This window comes from Corvus cornix, chromosome 14 (assembly GCF_000738735.6).
Source record: "Corvus cornix cornix isolate S_Up_H32 chromosome 14, ASM73873v5, whole genome shotgun sequence".
NCBI lineage: Eukaryota > Metazoa > Chordata > Aves > Passeriformes > Corvidae > Corvus > Corvus cornix.
Genome location: NC_046344.1, coordinates 3,630,785 through 3,655,673, shown reverse-complemented (window position 1 = coordinate 3,655,673; position 24,889 = coordinate 3,630,785). Strand labels below are relative to the sequence as shown.

The window sequence follows — 24,889 nt, the reverse complement described above, 5'->3', positions numbered from 1 at the left end:
TTGGTTGTGGAAGTTTTCCAGGAGCTGCTGGCAGCCTCCTCCTGCAGATGCTCGTGCACACCCTGAATCTCATGGGCAGCACAAATGGCATGAGCCGAGCTTGCAGGAGGGCTCTGCTTTGTTGGAGGAAGCAGAGTTGGATGATTTAAATGGGGGCTTGCTTTGCAAAACCAAAATTGGTTTTGTAAGCAGAGATGTGTGAGCCACAAACAGGACATAGCAGCATCACAGGTGACCCATACTTGAGGGGAAGGTTTCAGCAGGGGTTAAGGATACACAGCTCTGAACCTTTCCTCAGCCAAAGGCTTCCCACATCCTGCCCCCGAGTGCCACTTTAGTCTTTGGCTGGCAAAACAAGGAGTCTTCCCCATAGAAGGCATGAGATGCACGGCCATGATGACACAGGGATGTTTTCTCCCCCGATACTCCCTTGACACCACGGAGGGTGTGAAAAACGTGGGAAGATGCCTGGAGGATGGTTCTGCCAAGACACAGACATGGAAGGTGGTGGTGATGTGCAAGGACAGCAGTGAAGGAGGAGCGTTTTGGAGTGCGTGGGGCTACTAGTGAAACCTTCACAAGTGCCCCCAAAAGATGCTGGTGTAAGAGGGGCACCCCAAACGTGCTGCTCATGAACCTGCCAAGGTGCTTGAGTGGCAAGGCCCCGGCCAGTGATGGCTGGGGTTGCTGCCAGCCGCCACCTCCCACTGGTGAAGACCCTCGGCTCCCACCTGCCCCTGCCCCGCCGCTCCCACCGGCGACAGCATCCCCTCCGCGGGCAGGAGTTAAACCAGGGAAGGCACCCCCGAGTGCTGGGGACACCCGGCGGGATGGGATGCCCTGAAGGTCGGGGACCCCCCCTCGGGGGTACGGGCCGCCCGGGCGGCGCGCTGCCGCTGGAGGTCGCGGGCGAGCGGGGAGCCGGCAGTGCCCGCTGAAAGCGGAACCGGCGGCACCGGGCGGCTCCGGCAGCGGCGGGCGAGAGGCGCCCAGGGCAGGGCAGAGCAGGGCAGGGCAGAGCAGAGCAGGGCAGGGCAGGGCAGAGCAGGGCAGCACCGCCCCGGCGCGGTGCGTCCCGGCGGCCGGAGGCGCGTTCGGCGTGCGCGGGGCGAGCGGGGCCGAATGGAGCCGCCCGGGCGCCGCCCGCCTCGCCAGCGCCCCCCGCCCGCGCCATGAGGCTGCCGTAGCGCGGCGGACCGAGCGCAGCCCCGCCGAGCCGCCCGCCGCCCCCATGGCGAAGGAGAGGAGCAGGAAGGCGCTGGTGGAGCTGCTCCAGCGGCCGGGGAACGCGGCGTGCGCCGACTGCGCCGCCCCGGGTAAGGGCAGGGCAGGGGAGGCGGGGGGCGCGGGCGGCGGCCGCACCTGCACCTGTCCGCACCGCACGGCACCGCCGGGGCGCGGGGCTCTGCCCTCTCCGGGAGCGGCGGGGGTTGCGCCCCTCCGAGGGTGTGCCCGACCCCCCTCCCCGCCGCGGGGGGATGCAGCGGGGATGCTCCGGGGCTGGTGGAGGGATGCGCTGCGCTGCCGCGGTCCCCGCGGACGAGCCCCGGCTGAGGTTTCCCCTGTTTCCCCCGCCCCAGCCCGGCTCCTCGCCCGGCCGTGAGCGCTGATGTCATCCCAGCGGGTCCCCGCGGGCTGCAGCGCAGCCGGGGCCGGTAACCGGGCGGTGGGGGCTCTGCCGGGGTGCCCTGGGCTGCGGGGGCCGCGTGTCCTCCGTGTCCCCTCGGCTGCTCCTGCCCTGTCAGTGAGCAAACACATGGGGACAGCCGGAGGCAGCGCTGCGGACATCCTGCCCAACAACCTTTGCCCAGCTGCCATCGATGGGTGCCTGAGCTGCGCAGGGAGCGGGGCTGGAATGTCTGTAGACGTCTTCGTGTGCGGAGGGGAGAAAATCTGGGCTGGGAATGTCTTCTTCGCCCTTTGGATGGTGAATTTTTGGGGTCGGGCCGTGATGCTCTTGCTGAGCAGAGTCTGCATGGGGTGGTGGGATCTGTCTTTGAGAATAACCTTAAAAAAATTGCCGAGCAAGTAACTTTCCTTTAAAAAAAAAAACAAACAACAACAACAAAAAAAAAAACAAACAAACAAAACCCCCACCATATAGAAAAACCTAAATTTGTATTAGCTTGAGCAGGATGGCTCTGAGGAGGTGTATAGAAAGGATGTCCCTTCTCAGCCTCTGTCATTCTATAGGTTAAAGAAAAACCCAACACTTCATCTGAGCCATATTTTCCCAGCTATTGATTTGTTTAGGATGTCAAGATCTATTGGATACCGCTATCCAGCTTGTACCATTACCAGTGGTTTTGTATCCCTAATCTGCATCCCAGGACACTGCAGTTCACTTTCGGATGCGTTGTGTCCTCCGATACCCAGCTGGAAAGGACAAAGAACTTTCGGCACAGCGTGAACGGCTTTGCAGCGCCGCGCTGCTCTGCCTGCTCCCACCCATCTGCTGCCGGCTGTTGCTGTCTGACTGTAGCAGCCCACCTCGGAGGTGTCTTGCTGAGCACAGCTTGGGCTCTCCGAGTGGGTGTCTGCCTAAATTATTCTTTCCTGGAGAAAACTTTACAAACCTGGGCCATTCAGATCCGTGGGGTGATTCTCCCTCACCCTGCGGATATAGAACGTAAAGCCCCCAGGCAAAATGGGAAGTTTCTCAGCATCACCAGGGTGGAGATGAAGCTGTAGGTCAATAAAATAGCTCACATCAGAGAAGGAGGGTTGTTGTTAAAGGCACCTTTTGAATAAAAGGGCTGTAAAACAACAAAAGCATACTTTGGTTTTGATGACATTTGCATACAGAGATGTCTTAGTGAATCTGAAAGTCAGAGAGGAGAATTTGGGCCAGTGTCTTTTGTAAGTCAGGATGTGCTATATTAATATCGTTCAGCCTCTTCTGGACTCTCATGGCATTACTTCTGTAGGACCAGCTCCCTGTTCATCAACCCAATTTCTTTAGTTCCTACTTTGCTTCAGTTTCTTTGGCAAATGAGAGCTATTCATGGTGCTGTAATGTGCTCGTGTGCCTGGGAGTGACAATAAACTTGAGATGCCCTGGGCTACTTAACATAAGATATTAACTTGTGTCTGTAGGTAGTATAGAAAATACCCAGCCTGGATTCAGTTACTCATTCTGGGCAGGTGTGGCAGGCCAGGTCTTTGTGGGGATGAGGTAATGCAGGAGAGACAGGAAAAGTATCCAGAGAGCCTCCAGAAAAGGGGTGCAAGAATGTTCTTTGCTGAGAAGGGGGATGCACAGAAAGATAGGTGGCAGCTGGAACCAGCTGGGCAGCTGACACTGGAAAAGTGTCAAAGAGAAAATGGAGTGAGAAGGAAAGAAGAGAGGGTGGGGAATGAACAGAAGAATGAGGAAAGCAGTGCAGAGTTGTGCTTTCCCACACCTGAGTATCATCATAGGGCTGATCTGGTACAGCTGGGGGAAAGCCAAAGAGCAGGATGCCTGATTTGTTATTGCTGTTTCTCAGGTGGGTGAGTGCCATTCCCTGAAATACCCTGTTAGTACAGGAGCCATGATAGGAGGTAGCCATTTAGCTCATAACAAAGAATAGGATGGGTTGGAAATGTAACAGGGGAAAATTCTCTGTTAGTCACTTTAATTTGTGTATGTGGAAGTCAGCTGGGTTTTCTTTTTCTTTTGGAAATGTTTATTTGAGAAATCAACCAGTCAGTGAAAGTTTGGGTTTTTTTCGTTCCCTGCTGTCAAAAAGGGTTATTTCCTTTTGTTACTGTTTTGGCATATGGGAGAGGCTCAGCAGCCAGAGCCCTGAAGCCACAGCTTGTCCCAGGTATTCTGTGTCCTATCACAAATCCCTGGGTTCCTGGTGCAGAGGAGCTCTCAGCATGGCATCATTGGGCTAAGCTGTGACCATATAAAAATCAAAGTTGGGGGTGGACAGGGGGCATCGGGGGAGGCTGTTCCTCCTGGGCTGGGTAAATAACTTCATCCCCTGCAGGATCATCCCATCTCCTTGGGGAGACCTGGGCACAACCTGCTGCTTGCCTGGGGCTGGGCCAGAATTTGCCACTTAATCATGACTGAGGATTATTGAAGTGGCCAAGCCCTGTAGGGCTGCTCTGTTCAAGATGTGTTTCCCTGGTCTGTGCACAGGAAACTCGCAGCTGGGTGGAATGGGGTATTGAGTGTGGTGCTCAGGAAGGTCAGAGCTGGGTCTTCCCCAGGACCTGTGTATATGTCTGGCAAAAAAAATCTCTTCTGCAAAACCAGAGCTTCCAAAGAGATTTTGAGGGATGTCTCAGGTGGAGGGAACAGTCTTACAGGGGCCATGACAGCTGGGAATGCAGAAAGGATGCTAAAGTAGAAAGCGAAAATCAGAGTGTAAAATAACGGAGAGGTTACATTTCTCACTTGCAGGCTTTTTGTGTTTGTAATTTTTTTTAAAGTTTCTAGTTAGGTTTTTATTAATTGCATTTTTATAAAACCTGAAATTGCAAAGAAAAGATTTTTCAGTTTCAAAAATGTCATCGATCTGTAATGCATAATGAGACTGCCTTGGTTACATCTTCGGGACTGAGTTCTGGGGTAGGAGCCACTAATAAAGTCATTAGCTGGGGCTTTGGGTCCTCTGTAATTACACACTTCTGTGTCCTGGGTGTTGTGTTTTTTGTGGGTTTAAAGCTGTGCTTTCTCAGTGAAGACAGCATGGTAAATGCAGTCTTAAGTGCAAAACCGAGCAATGTTACTGAATTGCTGGTGTGTAATGGCTCTCTGTGCATTAGAATAATCTTTTTTTCTTCAAGACTAATGTGGCAGTTCAGCCTTTTCTTTTCCTAAATGATTCTTTGTCTCAGGCAATCTTTCCTCACATCATGAGACGGATGGTTATCTCAGGGCATAACAAGACCTTGAGTATTTTCCTCTTTACTCTATTTTTCTATGTCTTAGGCTTGTGTTTCCATGGAGTGAGAATCATTTTACATTGTAGGAGGACAGAGAGGCTCTGAAGACAGAAATGGAAATCCCATCAAAGCAATCCCGCACTTTAAACCCTCCAGCAGCAGTTTACATGGCTTGTTATCATTTTATCTTTCTCATTTGGGATGGATTATTGGGACATGGATCCTGGGTAACATCAGCCTCGGTGCCTCAGGCCCAGAGGGGATGAAGGATGGAGGAAGAGCAGAAGGCACACGCTGGAGGGGCGTCTGGAATTGGAGCTTTGTGCTGGGGAGCCGAGCAGATCTGGTGTTCTGGTGTTAACAGTGCATCTCAAAGCCCGTGGGTGGCTGGTGCTGGCTGAGGTGGTTGTAAACACCTTTCCCTTCTCAGTTCTACAGCAGGTGAAGTTTTTCCGTTCCCTGGATGTCACCGAGTGAGGGTGGTGATTAGAGGGAAACGCCTGAGCACTGGGGATGGCTTGGTTTGCTCAGGACTGAGGAGAGCACCGGTTTGATCTCAGCCTCTCCTTCCCCCATCCAACCGCTGGTCCTAAAAACCCAGATCAGGAAGGGGACTGAGTCCTCGGGTCCTGCCAAGTGCTGCCATCTGCAGCGCCTCTGCCCATCCCCTCGGGGAGCGACGGGCTCTGCTCGCAGCTCCTTCCCTCTCTTGCCCCCACTGCCTCCCACTGGAAAGCTGTTCCCGAGCTCTGCTGCTCTAATGGAGTGAAACGGGCTTTTCATCTTCCAGCTCGAAGTGGAAACTTGTTCCCGCACCTCCATTGTCCTCTCAAATACTGAATTTTTTCCCCTTTTCTTTTTTTTTTTTTTTTTGTGTCCCTGGGAATTTGCCAGCCCTTCTCCCTGGGCATAAGAACAGGGGTAAGAAGGAAAAAAAAAAAAAAATCCCTCAGCAGTTGTGTTTAGCTCAATGCCACTTTCTGCAGGAAAAAGGGCTTTTTGAAACAAAGGAGGTTTAATGTGATGGTGTTTTTTGTCCGATCCTGGTGCCTGGGCTGCAGCACAATCGTGGGCTGCAGACAGCGAGAGGGGGCTGCTGGGACCTGCCAGCTGAATTAAAAGACCTTGGCAAGTTTAGTGCCTTCACTGAAAAATTTTCCTACTTAGAGAGGAGTGTTGGTGGGAGGCTGTTTGACTTCAGCGTTAACTCTTTTATTGTTACTTTTCAACATGCATGACCAGGGTCTGTTTATTAGCTTCCTAATCCTTCCCCAGAGTAAATAGCTACAGAACTTCAGTGCTGAACACGAGGTTCTCTGTCTAAGGCATGGAGGAAATCAGCAGCAGCTGAGCAGCAAGCAGAAAGGCTTTGTGCTTGTGTGGATTGCACTAAAATCCCTGTGATTCTACCCAGTATCGATGAGTTACACTTCTTGTGCAGGGTGAAAAAGGTTTTGCCTGCCTGGAGAGGTATCTTTATCACCTCAAACAGGAGAGGGTTCAGGAAAATCCACTGAATCTGCATCCCAGCTGTAGAGCAGCTCCTGCCCAGCTGATGTGGCAGGGATGCAGCAGGGCAGCTTGTTAAGGGTCAGGCCATCATTCGTGTGCTGAGGGATGTGTTGAGGGTGTGTTGCTGTGCATTGGCCTCAGATGTTTGCCTTGGTCATCAATATTGTGCTGTAAGTAGTGATAAATGTAGTTTAAGGCAGAAGGTGGAGCAGGAACATCCAAATTTTGGGACTTTTGAGTTTTTGCTCTTGTCTACTTCGAGCCTGTTGCTGCTCTACTTCATGGGATTTTACTTGGATTGATGGCATCTAGGGATTTTCAAACTGGAACTCCATGGCTTTTTTCTGGATACAGGAAATACTGATTCTTTATTAAAAAAAAATTCCATTAGCATCCAGCTTCCAATCTCTTTGGTTTCTATAAGTTGTCCTGTGTCTTATGCTGGTTTTTCTTCCATAATATTTTCTGTGTCTAGCCTTCATTTTTTTCATTTTTTCCTAAGTTCAGGAACGCTGGGTTCAAGCTGCAGAGTTCATGGTTCACTGTGCTGGGTTTTCCTGAGGATTGTGGTGACAAAAAGGGCTGGGTGAAGTTTCTGAATTTAGCTGTGTTGCCAAAATGTTTTAGTTTTGTTTTGGGTGCTTCTCTAATCTCTGGCTATGCCTTTGCTTTCAGATGAGTGAGATGGGAAAATACCAGCCCAGTGCCCTTCTCCTGAGTTTAGTTTAGCTTTCTTTGTTTTGTTTAATTTTTAAAATGAAGCTGACTCACATCTTTATTTTGAAAGTCATTATAATCTGTTTATAAGTTACAGGAATCTCTGCCACACTGGGCAGTGAAAGCCTTTTAGAGCTGGAATCAGTCGTTCAGGATGAGTCTTTCTGCACTTAAAACAGTGTGTTTGGTTTAATGTTCCCGTTGTTCCTCATTCATTTTTATTCCTTTTGGCTTGAAATAATGGAATAAAGTAATTTGTGTGGAACTTAGGCGTGCTGGGGAGTTTTCATTAGGCTTCACTGCTGTTTGCTCAAAATTCTGGAGGCTTAGGAAAAAAAAATTATCTTTTTTGAGCAACACCCAGAAAGCCCAGATTATGACATATTACCATTTCAGTGCACCTTTTTGGAACGTGCCCAGACAGAATAATAAAATTACTGAACTCTCAGTAATGTCCAGCATAGGAGAACGTGTTCTAGCTGTTGAAGTGTCCAGCAGCAAGGTGGACTTCACTTATCTGTGGGAAGCTCAGCTTGCCAGCTGTGCAGCCTGGGGTTACTGGCTCACTAATCTAATGATGCTGCCCCAAAATTCACTGTTTGGTGTGAAGACACTTAGGAAAATTTATTTCCATGTTTGATAAGATGTTGTCTTATCTCTGGTGCAGTCATTTGAAGGGTTGGAGTCTGTGCTAAGCCGAGGTTGGGGATCACTGGCATTATCCACCGTGTCCCTGAGCTGAGAATTTGTGCTGGAGAGCAGGAGAGAGGGACTGTGATGTGTTTGGGAAGCAACGCAGCCACTGCCAACCCCAAACCCTTTAAAAGGCTTTGCAGAAGCATTCCTGCAGCAGTGGGTGCTGGCCCTGGCTGGCAACGCCTGCCTGGGGTCTGTCACCAGTCCCTGCAGAAGACGTGTGGGTGTGGCAGTCTCCTTGCTGGGTTTCTTCAAAAATGGTGTCATGAGTGTGGGAGAAGGGGAAGCGGTGTTGGCAGAGCCCTCCAGAAGCCAGAGTTGGGGAATCCTCCACCCCCTGCTTCCTGTCCACAGAGCTGTGACACAGGGAGGTCACAGGGAAGCACGAGCCCGAGGGCTCATGTGGCTCTGTAATCCTCTGGTTTGTTCAGATGATGCTTAGAAATTCCTTTTGGCTTTCAGCTAAAGCCTGGGAAAGGTTTGGGCTGCCTTGCTTTCTGTTAGATGTCCTCAGCTGGGAGAGCAAGAGCCATGAGAAATCTCAAATTATGGTTACGGTGACATTTCAGAGGGACTTGCCCTGGTCAATCAGTTGGTTCTGGGGGTTTTCACTACCCAGCAATTTTTGGATGGCGCTAGGTCAGTGCCTGAAGCCTTTGAACGTTCCTCCTGCCTGGTGTTCCCTTTGGCACTAAACCCAGTTGCCAAATGTGGGTAGTTCTGGGCTGTGACAGGAGAGCAGCACACAACCAGCCGAGCATCTACAGCTCTCCCACCCACCCTCACCACATGAGAGACATATTTCTAAAACCAGAAGAGCAGTGAGGAGGAAGTTGCTATTAATACCTGGCAGAGATGTGAGTGGCTGGGGTTGGGTCTGGTGGGGCAGGTGAAATGTGCAGCTCTGTCATGGTGCTCCTCGAAATTTGCCGTGAGGGATGTTGGTGGTGTTGGATGGACATGGATTTGGAGGGGAAATGCTGAAAGGAAGGTGACCAGGAGGAGATAGCTACTGGCTGTGGTTTATTGAACAAACTGGGAACATCCCTTCCAAGGCTGGGTCACCACTGACCCCGTTGTGTCTGCTCCTGTGAAGGACTGTTGTCACCTTCTGGCAGCCACACACGGGTGGCTCTGTGTATGTGATGTGATACAGGTGTGCGTATGTACCCTGTGAGATAATCCAGCTTTTGTTTTCTTAGTTAGACGAGGCTTGACGTGATGTGGAGCAGGGGGGAAGTGTTTAAGAGTCTGGTCTGAAGAAGATCTTGTTGTTGTTGTGAGAATGCCTTAAAGCCCAGGTGAGACTGAAACCTGTTGCTGGAGGTGCTGTTTGCCTGTGTCAAGAATAGACAACTTGGGTATGAGCTGACCTGGTGGCCACTGGAGCTGCAGTCTCTGCCAGGATCTTCTTGCAGGGTGTTCCTCCAGCAGAACGTGTCCTCATCCAGGCTGGAGGAAGGTGTGCTGTCTCCTGGTCCTGTCACACACAGCAGTGCAGGCAGGGGAGGGTTTACCTCTTGGAGAGGACTTTGGAAGCCTGAGTCCACCAAGTTGTAAACAACAGGAAGAAATCCACCCACATGCCTAAGATAAATCTGGTAACATTAAAGAGGCATTGGGACTCCCAATAAAAGCTGTTTTATTGGCCGGTGCATTCTTTGTTACCCATTTCCCTGGGTTGGGCAGTGCTTTGATCAGATCTCATGACTCTGAGAAGGATTGGAGCTCAGTTATCCTGGAGTAGCTGTGCTGGGCACAGGGACCCAACTCCAAACTTTGCTGCCACAGCTTCCTCCCCACTGCCACGGCTCTGTCTCTGGACCCCCTCACCATTCCGTGTATCTGATCCTCTGCATGAACGTCAGTGATGGGTGTCTGAACACAAGACCCTGGTGCTTTCACCTTGCCTGACTTGCACCCTTTGGGACCTTTCAGCAGTGCTGAACCTTGGGATGTTCTTGTGGCAGGAAGTTTGGAGGGTCCCAGACTTTTATTACAAACGTGTTTGGAGATGGCAGAGGACAAAACGATGAATTAGAGCACAGAAAGTGCCTGAGCATCCAAAACTCTTGATTCTTTCTGCCAGCCTGCAGCCCAGTAACTGGCCACAATCTCTGAGGTTGGAATAAGTGGGGTGTGTGAGCTGGGATGGGGTGTGTAGCTGAGGCACCCCGTGCTTGTGGAAGGAGCAGGGTGGGTAGCAGCAGGCCCTTAGATCAACCTGACTGGTTTTATATTTCCCAGGCTTGAGTTGTAGTCACTGGGGTCTCGCATGAGGATAGGAGACCATGTGAAAAAAACTACCTTTGTGTCTGCTGGTGGCTGATGGGACTTGTATCAGCTTGGGAATTTGCTCCTCTCTCCCACGTGGGCACTCAGCTGTGTCTGATGAGAATCCTCATCTAGCGCTGGGGCTTTCATCTGAGCAGAGCCACCTCTGGAGAACTGAATTGGTCTTCCCCAGGGTGTGCTGGGGGAGGCTGGTGGCTGTCCCTGCGGGCAGGGCTGGTGGCAGCCCCTGGTTACCCCTCAGGAGCTGAGCTGCCCCATGCCAGCCTGCTCCCTGCACTGACACAGCCAGAGCATTAAATATGGATAAGGAGGAGAAAGCACATTCCCTGGCCTTTTATAAATGATTGCTGTGCTGTGGGGAGTGAGGGTTTGGTGTAATTACTGCGGGGGAATAAACGGATGACGAGGGGCTGTGAGAAGGGAAGACCTGCCCTTACCCCTCGACAGCCTGATGTCATGGGTTGGCCGAGGGGCTCCCAGCCCTGTGGGTTTGGGGAGGATGGAGGATCAGGGTCTGACCGGGTGACCTGCAGTGAAGCTCTTTCTGCCGGGGTGCAGCTGGATCCGCAGGCGTTGACATTTGCCAGTCGGAGTTCAAACAAAGATCCCTGTATTGGGCTACTGGCGAGGCAGTGCCAGGGACACTGCTGGATGTCCCTCTGTCTCCCTGCTTTGGGCAGTGCCTCTCCCAAGAAGGAATTCGGAGGCAAGGGACTCGTCTTTAAAGTGCTTTGTGTGAGATGTCAGCCCGGGGTTGTAAACAGTGCGTGGTTTTGCTCAGAGAAAGTACAGAGCTGCCACTGGCAGCATTTTTCCATTAAGGCAAGGGCTGGAAACCTCCTGGCATGGAGGGCTGGGCTGGTGGGAGCTGCAGCTGTGGGAGGAAAGTCTCTGTGTGGAGCACATGTAATAAATAAATAAAAAGGGAGCAGCATAACGGTTTCCCTGAGCTGGTGTGATTTCTGTTCCATGCAGTGTTTGGGTGGAATTTCCTCATGAAAGATGGATATTCCCCTCTCCTCTTCATGTGAGCATGGAGTGAGTTATGGAGGACTTGGGCACATGCAGTTGTCTGTATATTGGGATTTTTGTGAATAACAGCTGCACTGGGGATTGCAGATCTGTTAATTGTTAGTTTAATTTGTATTCCTTTCAATATAAGCATCTACTTCCCTTCTGTATTTATCTGATGCCTTTAGAATCAGGGGCACCAGACCTGGTGTCTACTGAACTCCTCTGCCATGCCCTGTCCTGCCCTGAATCCAAAAGATCAGTCAAGTGCAATTCCCTCTTTCCTTCTTGCTTCCAGACCCGGACTGGGCATCCCACAGCCTCGGGATCTTCATCTGCTTGAACTGTTCAGGAATCCACCGCAATATTCCCCAGGTCAGCAAGGTGAAGTCGGTGCGCTTGGACGACTGGGATGATGCCCAAGTGGAGGTACGTGCACCTGGGGCTGGGAGCAGCAGGGAGTTTGGGCTCTTCCCTTTGGAGCCCTTTCTAGAGGTGCCCCAACAAATGTGATTTCAGAAGGCGTGTCTAGATAATTCCTGACTGTGGGAGTGAGGCCCGTGATGCTGGTTGAAATAGAACACCCATTCTGTGAAGAACTTGTGAGGGTTTCCCCCAGCCCTATGAAAAAATCAGTGAAATAGTGTGTGGAAATTACTGATTTTAATGAATTGTCTTCTCTTTTTTCTTACGATATCTCTAGCCTAGACTAGACCTCTGGTCTACCACCCCTGCCCAGCTCAGCTATTTCTGGCTTTGTTCCTCTTAAACTCACATCTTGAAAAGCTGAACCACAATGTAAATTATCCCAATTTATGCCCCACACCTGCCTAGATTTGGGTGGTGCTGCTAAAGGCACCCAGGAAACCTTTCTGCTTTGACTACTGGTGTCTTTAAAGGCACGAAAGACTCTACCAGTCATTGATTTCTTTGTTCTATGTGTAGAGCTGAGGTTTTTCCGAAGGCTGCACGTCATAGAGTTGTGTGTTTTATGGGAAGAATAGGCATTAGTGTTGCTTGGGTATTTCCTTCCCTGATATTTTTTGGGGGGAATAGATTGAATTATGTGAATGTGAGAAATTCAAAACCATGACAATAATAAAAAAAAGCTTGGCTGCTTGTTATGTTTGTATGCTTGGCATTTGACACGAAACAAAATGTATTTAGCATGGCTGCCTGGAAAAGAATGGGGTTTTTACACTTATAAAGTGAATTTCAATAAATAAAATATATGAATAAGGAAATAAGTAATTTTCTTTGCTGAGTTCTCAACTAGCCATTTGTGTACAAGATCAGAAGAAACGGAGGGCTGTCAGTCTAGACAGAAACATTATATATTTATTTATTGGAAAGGAGGGCTGTCAAGGCAGATAGAACTTTTACTTGTTTGTTTGTTTATTTATTTATTTGTCTATCACTTCAAGCTCCTTTCTGAGGTAGCTGGAATGACTTTGCAAAAACGAAATCATCCTTCTGGCACGAGTGATGTGATCCAAAGCACAGGATGTGTTGTCAGAGGCTATCACCTTGCTGGAGCTGTAACTCATGGAGACTAAAAGCAGTGTGAGGGTTTGCCCTCTGGTTACCTCATTCCCATCTGATTCCATGGCTGTGAGGTGGAAATGCTGCTGTGTGCTGCCCCCTGCTCCTGTGGAGGTCATGCAGGTGGGACTGGGACATGTCCTCAGCATCGTTTTAAGCTGTAGGATCCCTGCAATAATAATCAATATTGATTTGGGAGCCCTGGTTTGCAGGCACAGCTTTTACAGCAACCTTACTGTGCACAGTCCTGGGCAAACCTCTCAGTAAGAGAACAGGTCCCCCCTTCCCAATAATTTTACTGCTCTGTAGAAGCAAAAGAGAATTAAAGGAAAATACTGTTAACATTTGTTTAATTCTTTCTGTTTTTTCTCTTTTTACAGTTTATGGCCTCGAATGGAAACAATGTAGCAAAAGCAAAATATGAATCTAAAATGCCACCATTTTATTATAAACCAACATATCTTGACTGCCAGTAAGTAAATACCTCTGCTGGTAAACAGCATTTATTTGTTTGTGCAGCTGCAGCCTCTGTAATACTTTAGTTTTAGCATAATACTTTCCTTTTTTTCTTTTTTTAGCCACAGTGGAAGTTTCATTTATAAAAGGCCCTGAAAATGCTTTTCCTTCTGCACACATGTGGTAGAGTTTATGCTGCGCGTGGGATCTTATTTAATAAGTACAGTTGAGATGATGCAGAGGAGTCAATAGTTTGTCTGTTCCCCAGACTCTTCCAAGTTTCTAAAGCTACAAGAATGCCAATTTCTACCCATTGATTTCCTCTGTCTTTTCAAATCCCCCTCCTGCATCAAAGCAGAACTTGCTGATCTGCTGTGTGAGATGCTGGGTTGCTTGTAATGCAAAAATCCTGGGGGTTTGTGTTGTTAGGGTTTTTTAATCTATTGACAAATAATCTCCTCCACAAAGGCAGGTAGGTAAAAGGTGGTATCTCCCATACAGTGTAGAGTAAACCTCTCTAGTAAGGTGGGGTGGACTTTGTAGAGCAAGAAGCTGAGCAGCCAGGATGTGCGGTGCCATGATGAACTGGAGATGAACTGAATTTGGTTTTTAGGGTCCAATCCTGCTGTGTACCAGGGTGGTTTTGTATCTTTGTGTGAGTGGAGCTGCCTGGCCTGACAAGAAAAAAGCACCCATTTATGGAGTGTTCTGAGCTCCAGAATCCCAGCAGTTTGTCTGTGCCATCTTGAGACTGGTATGTGCTTGTCATGTTGGGGTTGGAGAAGCAGGATTGGTAGGAGAAACACAATTCTAGGGGATTTTGATTTTGCTTACTCCTGAGTCTCAGTTAAGTTCAGTTAGATGCTGCCTGTCTGATACTCAGGAGCAGAGTCCTGGTTCTTTTCCGTGCCCCATCCCTGCCTGAGGGGTGCAGAGCTCGTGCTGGCAGGGAGCAGGGCAGGTCCCTCCAGCTTGGCATGTGCTGAGCTCTGGGTGCTAATCACAGCCAGCTCTCCTTGCAGGGGTCTGCCTGAGGGACAGCAGGAGCTGCTCCTGCTCTCAGGCAGCTTGGAGACCATGAGCATTTCCATTCCTGCTGCTGTGGGGCTGACAGGAGTGTCTGTGCTCGGTGGTTTGGCCTCCTTGGCTCAGCTCTAGCGCTGTGCTGTTCCCTCCCTCCATCCTGCAGAGCCGTGTCACTCCGGGGAGCTCTGCCAGGCGGTGGCTCGGCTCCAGCCACAGCCCTGCCAGGGCTGTCTGCGCTCACAGGGACCCTGCTGGGGCAGCCACTCCATCCACAGCCCGTCCCCATGGCTGGTGGAGCGGCACGGTGCTGGGCTGGGAACCTGTGAGGAGCTGCAGCAGGAGATTGGAAGGATTTTTTTGTTGTTGTTTCTTTTTGGTTATTTAGTGATTCATTGGGAGGATGAGGCAAGGCCAGTCTTCCTGAGAGCAGCTGGAAGAATAATTTCTACCCTTTTCTGGTCCCAGCTTGTGCCTGTTCTGCACTGGGACAATTACCAGCCTGCATGGCCTGATTTCTGTGCTCAGCCTGGAGCTCTGCTCTTGCAGGGGCTCTCTGGGCCAGCATTGCTGGGTCCCTTCCGTAACAGCAGGACGTGATGGGATGGATGTGACCTCTCACAGGAGCAGACAGTGTCCTGACACTGCTGCAGGATCAGCAGCTGTGGGCACATCACACCCTGGGAGTGTCTCAAGGATGCTGTGCCAGGTTGTGTTTTTCTTTCTCTAGTTCAGGGCTCTCTGTGCCTCTCCACAGACGCATGTTAAACAAGTGCAGGGGAGTGCTGCTTTTTACAGGAATATATATTTAGCTGTTTCCCCGCCTCGCTGCAGTCCAGTCACTGCAACAGCATGAGTCGTTCCCAGCTCACAGCCCTGGGAAGCATCGCCGTGGATGACACCTCCATCCAGCACTGGCAATGATTCCAGCCACGTTCTGCAGCATCAAGAGGTTTTGGTGCTTCTAATTCCAACAGCAGCACATGCTGGACAGCTGCAGTGCCTGGGCAGGCTGTGGGAGCTGCCCTCGGCACAGCAGGATGCTGACAAGCCATAACAAAGCTGTTTGTTCATTTGAAGCTTCTTAATTTTATAATGCTGCTTCTGGAATCCCTCTGCTTTGGTTGCATGAAGAATTGTGAAGTTCAGGGCAAGACAGAAGACGTGCTGCAGCGCCAGCTTGTTCTTTTTTCTTCTTGCCTACAATGTTGTGGTTGGCTCCTTGGGAAATTCGTGGTGTTTGCCTGGTGGATTTGGCTTCTGTATCCTTCAGAAACCTCATTGTGGCTTTCTTCTTCTGCATGACACTTGGAAAAGGTTAGAGAAGTTGGAGGGGTGCTCTGGAATTGCCCAGGGAAAGTTTACCAGCTGTTCATAGACAAAATAAATTACCCGACCAAAAAAAAAAAAAAAACAAACCCCCAAACATCCTCTTCTGTCCTTTCCTCTCATTTTCTGTCTGCCAGCACCTTGACCCGTGCCCCAGAGACAGTGACCAGAGCAGCCAGCTCCTGTACCTCTGGGGAGTCCCTAACAGTGAAATGAGTCCCAGACTCTGGGATGTTCCAACACCACCGCAGTGTTGGCCCAAAGAGCTTTGGGCGAGGAATTTAAACCACAAAACCGCTCTTTGGATGGTCACGAGTGGTCATGGCCCAGCTTGGAAGACCACAGCAGCAGCTGGAGAGCTGCAAACCCGCCTTTTCTGGGGCAGATACATTGTAAGCACATGGCCGAGTTTTGAGTCACCACTGAGCAGTAGGGATAGCATCACTCTCGAGTAAAAGCAAAGGAAAAAGGCTTTATTCAGTGTTTTACTGGGCTGAAGACTGATAGAAGAAAGTGAGATAATCTCTTACTGGGCTTTTGCAGAACTGGAAGTACATCCCTGTCCCTGCCCAGCACCTACCATCGTTTTCTTTTGCTTGATTTGGGAATGCAGAGCCTCATCCTGCAGGACTGCCTGTGAGCTGCAGTGCATTGCTCCGCTCCTCTCCCCGTGCTCGGATAAGTGGGAGCTACATCTGCTCCTCGTGGAGAACACTTCGGTGTACTGACTGTCAGCACAGAAAAATGGGGCAGAATGAGATGGCATGAGTTGTGCTGGGTGGTTGTCTTATCTGGAACGAGATAAGTCAGAGAGAGGCTCACATCTTGAGGAGTCATCCATGTTCTCATCTAAAGAACAACAGTTATTAGCTGAAGTGGCTTTTTGTATTGATTAAGATGTGCAGAGAGAAAATTGCCTGGTAGATCCTCTGGATTTTTTTTTTTTTTTTTTTTTGATAATTTAAGGTTTGGTACATTTGGTAGAGGAGCTACCAAGCCCATCTCCTCCGTCTGGTGTGTGAAGGTCAGCGTGGCCCCCTCCTCTCCTATGCATGGGGCACAGTGGCAGTCAGGGGTGCAAACTTCTCACCTCTTCCTCTGTCACCTCTTTTGGCCAGTAATTTATAGATAATAAAAACTTTATAGATGTAAAAACTTTATTACATAATGTCCAGAGGGGTAAAACTGGCTTCTGCTTCTTAATAAGTGTTTTCACATTTTACGTTCACAGCTTTCAGAAGTGCCTCATGTCTTGGGTGTGAAGTTTGAGGTGCTGCATTGTGGCCACTTGGAGTGGCTGCTCATCAATTCATTCCCAAGTGGTGGAGCCTCCTGTGGTGGCTCACACTGGGCACTCAGCCTCGGGAATTCTTAGAGTCACCCAAGTGCTGAGATCTGCCCAGTCCTTCAATCCTGACCAGCCATGGGGTTTTCTCTCCTTGTTAATATTCTCTTTGCTGTTAGCTTGTAAACCTGTTAATTCATATTGATTCCCTTAATTTCCAAAGGAAATTGCTACAAGGTTAAGGTAGTACCAACAGAGGCTGTTTGCTACGTTTTTAATCAGTGTTTAACCATTCTGAAAAATAGCGTTGGGGTGAACTGGACTGTGCACATAAAACAATCAAACAAAAAAGGAACCAGTTAGCATTTTAATTGAGAATGTTGTGATTTTGCATACCCAGAATCAGTTTTAACTTCTCCAAATCCATAATGCAAGGTTTTATACCTTGAAAGCCAAACCCCCTCTCTTTTTGCTCTCCTCTAGCAGTTTGCTGTTGGGCGCTGGTCTTGGTGGGTGATGGCACATCAATCCTCGGGCACTACAGGCTGAGGTGATGCACAGAGAGCCTGCAAGAAGCCCCCCAGCTGTCTCAGGCCTCCAAAAAGCTATTTAAAAGCAAGCACTCACAGCAAGAACTTGCTAGATAGGAAAAGAGAGTGAAGCTTGACAGGCTTTTAGTCTACGCTGAGTGGCTCTCCTTGCAGTCTGAGCAAAGAATTTGGACTCAGACTTAAGATTTCATTAAGGCAGTTGTTTGACAGAAACCTGGCATAGCTTCATCCACCAAGCTGCCAGTGGAAAGCAGATTGGCTTTCGCTGGAAAAACCTCTGACAAATTCCAGAAGCTACAAATTTGGCTTCTGGAAATGGTGTTTCTGGATGACATTCATTTCTTTTGTCTTTCTTGGACTTGATGGTGCCTCACAAGGATGCAATTAGGCAGTGGTGGTGTATGGTGTTTGATGACTTTTTGGGCCACATTCACCTCTGGCTGGGGTTTCTTGTCTGTCACATCTCCCCACATCTCCCCAAAAAAGCCACAGCGGCTGTGCGGCATCTGTGGGGTGTGCTTTGGAGTGCATCAGCCAGCCCAGCTGAGAGTTTTGGGAAAAAAACTGGAGACTCTGAATTTGGCTAGCCAGCACCTCCTCCACACAGCACACTGAAGCCATGCAGCCACAGTTTGATATTAAACTGCTTGAGCAGCTTTTCCTGTGGTGCTTTTTGCTGTGAGCAAAAGGCTTTGAGTAGGTGGGACCAAGATAAAACTGCTCCAGTGGCTTCTTCTGGAACCTTCCTCGCTGGCCCTTGGGCAGAGCCCTTGTTTCCATGTGGGTGGTCAGGAAAGCAAACAAGTGCCTCCAATAGTGTTGGCAGTGCTTTGTCAGCCTCTGGACCTGCTGCCTCCTCAGTGAAGCCCAGTCCTTTCCCATTTGGGGGATGAATTTTCCCTTATTCTGTTGGCAATGTGGATTTCTGTAGCATTTTGTTTTGTTGGTGGGGTTTTTTGATTTGCCTCTAGGTTTCTGATGAGTGCAAGGACTTTTCTGTTCTAATTGCCAAAAAATGACATGTTCCCTGTAACCTAGCAGCCTGACAGACGTTAGGTGGGCTGTTAAAGCTTTTGGAGTTGATCCTGAAAGCTGTGCATCTCCGCAGTTTAGGAATGATGCACTTACATTTTTCTAACAAACACAAATTATATATTTGCTTATTTGCTACATTATCCCATCACCAGAAATGCAGTAACATACCAGGGGGCTGTTCCTGCAGTCCTTTCTGGTCACAGAACTGCTTTTGGAGTCAAAGGTGGATTTGGATGGGGGCTCCTGCGTTGGGTATGTGATGTCTGCCCTGGGTTCTGTACACACACATTCACACCTGGAAAAGTACATTTCAACTAAAACACAGCAACAGATAGTTCTAAAGCCCCTGAAGACATACTTAAATTAAGATCAGGTCAGCAGTCCACTGAAAATGGTGGCTGTTTTCATACAATCCCTCCTGCATGGTTTGAGGCTCTTCTGGATGGTCCCTGCCCTCCAATTGCTCTCAGATCCTATAGATCCCAGGACAAATTCCTGCTCCTGTATGAGTTCACCAAAGCTGTGCTGGTGAAACTGGGGTTTAGCACCAGCAGCTTTTAATGTCAGGATTGCATCCAGTCCATGAGAGTGAATGTGGTCAAATCCCTGCTCAGCTTCTCTGTCGCAGTGAAGGGAGATGGTGAACTCCTCACTGCCCTAGTTGGGTTTTTGTTTTGGTTTCTTTTACTGGAGTTGTTCTGCTTTCTATGAATAGCCACTGGAGCAGAAGCTGCAGCTACTGGTCCTGTGCTGAGTTGTCTGAACTGTTGGCTGCCCTTGGTGTAGCCCTGGGTCTTGGGAAATTATTGCTGAAAGAGCTTGGGTTTGTGACAATAAGGAAAGGGGAAGAATGTGTGAACTGTCAGGAAGCTGCAGGGAAGGTGGCACAGATGGATTCCCGTGTGCTCTGGGAGTTGCCACTGGAGCCACTCGTGTTCAGGGCCAGATGCTGAGAGAGGCCACCGAGAGCATTTTGCAGCTTCTCGGGGCACCCCTTTGGGCGTGGTGCCTGCTGGCTGCCCCGGGGGTGCCCCCTGAAGCACTGCCATGGGCAGTCAGTCCCTGCAGGGAAGTGCTCCCCCAGGAGTGAGCCCTGCTATGTGTCTGGTGTACGATCTGCATCCTACAGCAGGAGTGTTTTCCCACTGCTGCACATGAATCTTAATTTATGCTGTATTTAAAGCCCCATGCTGGAAGGCTGACTCTCAGAGACTCGGAGCAGCTGCAGCTCCTGCTGAATCCACTGACGTCAGCTGGAGCTGAGGGTGGTGTGAATTTTCCTCCTCCCAGTTCGATCTGTAATCGTCTTGTTGAAAAGGTTCAGGTTTGGCTTCAGGGATAACAAGCTGTCCACAGCAGCTGGCCAGGAAAAATTGCAAGAAGGATAGTAAATTCAAGTATTTCTGTTTATTTTATGATTAAATTTTGGTAGCTCTGCTGGTTAGTGACAGCGTTATAGAACAGGCATTTGGGTGCCACCCTTTGGGTCATCAGGCTTCTATGTTTGTGGATATCAGGTCCAGAAGAGGCATCCTGCTGGACCCAGCAGAGCCCCCTTGGATGCTGGATGGGATTTGAGCAACCCCACAGCAGGGGAGTTGGAATTAGATGACCTTTAAGGTCCCTTCCAAGCCTTTCTATGATTGTACAAAGTGCACCTGAGCCTCCTGAGGATGAGTTGCACCCTGACCAGAGCGTAGCACAGGGTGGCAGCAGAAGGGAGATGGGTGTTTGTCTTCAGAGTTCACAGTCAAACTTGCAGATGTGTGTGTAACAGCTGAAGATCAGTCATGCAAACAGGAGCAGAAGGGGAAAGGCAGACTTGGAGCATTGCTCCTATTACAGCAGAAGCTCACTGCTGGGTTTTGAGGACAGGGAAGCAGTGGTGCTCCCTGAGCCTTGGGGAGAAGGCTGGTGCCCCAGCCAAGGAGATGACACAATGAGTGGGACAAAATCTATGTAATTATTTCCCCCTTCATTGCCAGGAAACCTGTCACAGCCACAGTTTTCATTGGATAGTGTCTTGCAGATTTATTGCATGTGCTTGCTGTACCTGAGGATGAATTTTCATAAGCCATGTTGGGATGTTTGTATTCTTTGAGTATTTCTGGGATGTGTCTGCTGAAAAGACACCATTTAGTTTGCATAATCAGCAAAAAAGAAGAGGTGATTAAGCATATGAACAGTTTTCATTGGCAGAGAATTTGATGTGTTGAAGTGTGATGGTTTTACAAAACACACCCAGTGCTGGGGGATCTTTTACTGTCTTCAGTGTAGGCTGCTCCAAAATGTCTGCTGTGAAGCTGGGATAACACATGCCTTTATTTCTGTGTGTGATCTGCCTGCTTAGGCTATTTAGGGTTCTAGGGCAATTAAGAAATAAGTTCAGTTAAAAATGGTTTGAAGCGATTTCCAGCATATTCTAGATCAAAGTTACTTCAGTGGTTAAAGCACTCACAGTAAAATAAAATAGCAAAAAAAAAAAAAAGTATTTATAATCTTTGGGGTATTTTTTTCCGTTTTGGAAATAGAGGTCTCAGTGTATAAATCATTGGTATCATTTCAGGATTAAAAGTAAAGGACTTTTAATCAGGTTTGCTGCCATGCATCGTAGATTGCTTTTTTAAACTTGGCAGCATGAGCTGTGAGCTTGGAAGAGCTTGGCCAGATGGGTTTTCAGCACCTTCTGCTTTTGTATTGATATCTTCAGGGCAATAATCTCTCTTTTGTGTGTAGTTAGCTGGGGTTTTTCATTTACTGACCCTGTTCACTGAAGAATGTGGTCTGAGGAAATTAGGTTTAAAAAGGTCCATATACCGAGGGAGTTTTTTACAGAGGCTGATTGGGTGGGTGGGGACAGGCTGTTCTGCTAAATCTGTGCATTTTTTAAAAAATAAGTTTCCAATAAAATTGGATGTACAAGGAAATGGTTTATTGTTGTCAAACAGTAACCAGAGCAAACCCTTGACTCCAGACTGTACAATGCAATTTTTGGAAGACTTCTAAATCACACTTGTATTTTGATGGAAGAATTAATGTTTCTGGTTTCTTTCTTAATGTATCTTGGACCATGTTTCCTTTTCTCTGTATCTTTTTTTTCCAGGCTGCTGCGGGAACAGTGGATCAGAGCCAAATACGAACGAAAAGAGTTCATCCACAGTGAGAAGCAGGAGCCTTATTCTGCAGGTAGCGAGAGACACTTTGGTAGATAAGTTTTTTGATGTCCAGCACCTTCCATTTTCTTCCTCTCTGTTTATATGTTCTTTATGTTGATTATTGCCCGTATGTCATTAAGTAGGAAAAGTAAGTGTGCTCTTTTGCAAAAGATCCCTCCCGGCATTCCCTGTATTTGATTTGGAATATTGGGAATTTTGATGCCTGATGGAAACAAATCAGTTACCAAGAGTCTTCCTGTTGACTTCCACGGGCTGCTCAGCAGGAGCAAGTCAGACCAAGCACCAGCGGGTTCGTGTCTGGGGAGCAGATGTGGAGCTGCATTGAAGTGGGATAAAGGATGTTTGTGTCATCCAGGTGGCTTTTGCTTTGGAGAGGTGAAGTATCCCTGTTAGCCTGGTTTGGGTGGTGGTGGGTGTGTGCACCACGTCCCCCACTCTCCCCAGGGATCTGTTACTCTCTCTCCACAACGCTTCAGGTGTCAGCAGCAGGACCAGGTCTGCCTGTGGCACAGTCAGTGTCTCACAGTTGCACACGTGCAGCTGATGTGACAGAGCTCATTTCAGAGCTCATTTCAGCACTGCCAGCAGGGTGACAGTGGCCTTGCAAGGGGCTGGGGTAGCAGAGCAGTGGGTTGGATGCTTTTCTTGCAGAAGGGCAGGGTTTGAAGAGGAGACACAGAGCTCGACTGTGTTTGTTGTGTGGCTGCACCAGCATGAAAGTGCATGAAATTAGCTGGGTATTTATTTGCTATATGTAAGTGGCATTTAATTTATTCTGCATATTAAGTAGTTGACACCAGCTATGTGCTTGGATGACTCTGGGATAATTTTATTAGCAAAGACCATGTTACAGATTAAAGGTTAAAATACTATTTTCATGATGCTTTTCAAGACTAATAATATGCAGGTAGCTCCAGCAGTTTGCTGTTTTGAAAACCACAGTTAAATTCTGATCTCATATATTCTCAATTTTTGTTTAGAGCATTTCAGCTCTGCTGTATTGTGTCCATGAGGCACACAGTGTGTGGGGAGTATCCATATTCATAGAGAGTACATTAGGCACATTATTATTTTAGGTTTTTAAAAAAGCTATCTGCTGGAGTCAGACGGATGTGTTCTATTAACAATAAATAGTTTTATTTCTTAGATCATTTTGGAATGTATCTGCCAATGTGTGTATAATACTCACCCAAGAATAATGTTTCCAATCTCTACTGTGCAACTTCTGGATATAAAAGCTGGGATTCAACCAAGTACTTGAGGAAAATGCATAATTTTAAGCACAGGATGAGTCCTTTCGACTCCAAGAGGAGTGTGTACCTGGTTAAAGTGAAGTAGGTGCTTCAGTGCTGTGTGGGAAGAAGGGCAGCATGTTCTGAGCTCTCTGAAAGAAATTATAAGAAGAATTCAAAGGGGAGTTTATTTTAGCAGCGCATTTTGTAGGTGTTCTTCAGTAATGTGGCTGCATAATATTTAACTGCATGCTGAAGTGAGAGGGTTTTCTCACCTCTCTTTGAAGTTCAAAAGCCATTAAATACAGAATAGAAGAGAAGAGGATGAGCCATTTCCAGTGAGCAGCGCTTTGGGGAGGAGGAGGGGAGGGGGAAGCAGGCTGGTGGGCATCGTGTAAGTGGTGTAGGAGTGATTTTAGGTTGTGTCTTTGGGAATGGCACTATCCCTAAAATCCAGTGAAGGAGCCACACAATTGACCTGTGCAACTGGGATGTCATTTGTTGGTTCTTCTGGACAGCAAATGCAAGGGGAGCACCTTTGGCCAGGTGACTCCTCCTTAGGGGGACCAGGTTGATGTTACAACTAAACAAAGCTGGGGATGCACACACCAAACTCCCAGTGCCAACTTTTCCCTTGTGCTGCATCACTGCAGCCCCCAGTTGCAGCTGCCCCCCCAGTCCTTCACCCTGTGCCAAAAAGTGCTCCTTCTTCCAGACTCTCCTGCAAATCAGTTGATGATGCTGCTTTCAGCTCTTGGGATGTCAGGCTGGGAGTTGGTTGTTTCCTGGGGCTGTGTCCTAAGGAGGGAGCCCAGGGAAAACCCTGTGTCCTGTAGGAAAGCAGCACACTGAGCATCACACAATCATTTAGGTTGTAAAAGACCCCCAAGGCCATTGAGCCCAGCCTGTAACCCAGCACTGCCAAGGCTGCACTAGGCCATGTCTCCAGCAGAAGTGTTCCTGTGTGTGTTGGGACAGTTCTTGTATCATTCCAGTGAAGTGGGGGAGCTTTGTCACTGTGCTGTGCATGGTGCTGGACCTCCTGTGCCTGTCCCTGCCGGGCTCAGCACAGACAGAGGGTCTGGGCTGCTGCTTTCCACTGTTGACCTGAACTGTCTGTGAACACACCGAGGTGGCACCGACACTAGGGTGCCCTCCTGCCCACCCCACATCCAGTTGTGTCTCACTGGAGTGTACCTACATCTCTGTTTCTTCCTAGTGCTGTCTCAGACCATTTTTCCTCACCCCCCTGAGTTCCCTGGAGCAGTGTCAGGTTACCAGTTCCTAAGCATGAAACGTTTTCTTGCTAATAGAAATGTCAGTATCCATTTTCTCATGTTTGCTGGAAGATTTAATTCCATTTTCCAGTCCCAGGGGCTATTTTGCATTCTGATATTTGTTCAATAATTGCATAAAAAATAACAAAATGCTATATCAGAATAGTTCTGAGCAACATCCTTTTCCAAGCAGCCTGATGAAACCCCGGTCAGAAATTCAGTGTCTTTCAGAATATCCTTTGGGGAGAGACTGTCTGGAGCCTGTAGAGGCCAAGCAGAAGCTATCACAGCTGAACTGCCAGACTCAGGAGAAATGAGCCTGGGGACAGGAGTGTCAGATGTGCAGGTCAGAGCTGAGCGAGTCGTGCAGGGAAGCCTGGCAGGAGGATGCAGCAAGCTTCAGCTGCTGGGGAGGGCTGTAAATAAGAGGCAGTGTGGGATGCAAAGGCAACAGCTGCCCCAAAGGGTCTTGCATATCCCCCCAACTGCTGGGAAACATCTGCCTCATGAGACACAGAGTGATGCCAGGTAGCAGGATCAGAATTGGGAAACAAAGACACTTCCCATGTGAAGAAATCCCCGGTGTGGGCAGTGCTGAGCATTGAAACCGGCTCTTGAGCCTGGGAAGAGCCATGGCTTTGGATCCATGGGTCTTGGTTCAGTCCCTAAATGGGATGTCCCCTCTTGGGGATGTGCTGTTGCACGTGCAGTCACAGCCACTTACCCTCGGTGGGAGATCGCAGTGGAAATTCCTGTGAGGGAGTTTTTAGAGTTCCTTGCTCCCCCAGGAAGCCTTGGAGCACAAGCCCATGTGCTATTCCCAGCTTTCAGCTCCTCTGCCCCCAGTTAGTGTTGGTTCTGCTGTTAATGA

The 24,889-nt window shown here is 48.8% G+C and overlaps 1 protein-coding gene across 1 annotated transcript in view; it reads left to right on the top strand.

Annotated features, from left to right (window-relative positions):
• Positions 1 to 1,151: 1,151 nt before the first annotated feature.
• ADAP1 (ArfGAP with dual PH domains 1) overlaps positions 1,152 to 24,889 on the top strand; it is a 50,670-nt gene continuing 26,932 nt past the window's right edge. The window contains exons 1-4 of the mRNA XM_039560127.1: positions 1,152 to 1,316; positions 11,411 to 11,541; positions 13,035 to 13,126; positions 21,437 to 21,519. Coding sequence (XP_039416061.1) covers positions 1,232 to 1,316; positions 11,411 to 11,541; positions 13,035 to 13,126; positions 21,437 to 21,519 — 391 coding nt within the window. The 5' untranslated portion in view covers positions 1,152 to 1,231. The remainder of the gene's footprint in view (positions 1,317 to 11,410; positions 11,542 to 13,034; positions 13,127 to 21,436; positions 21,520 to 24,889) is intronic.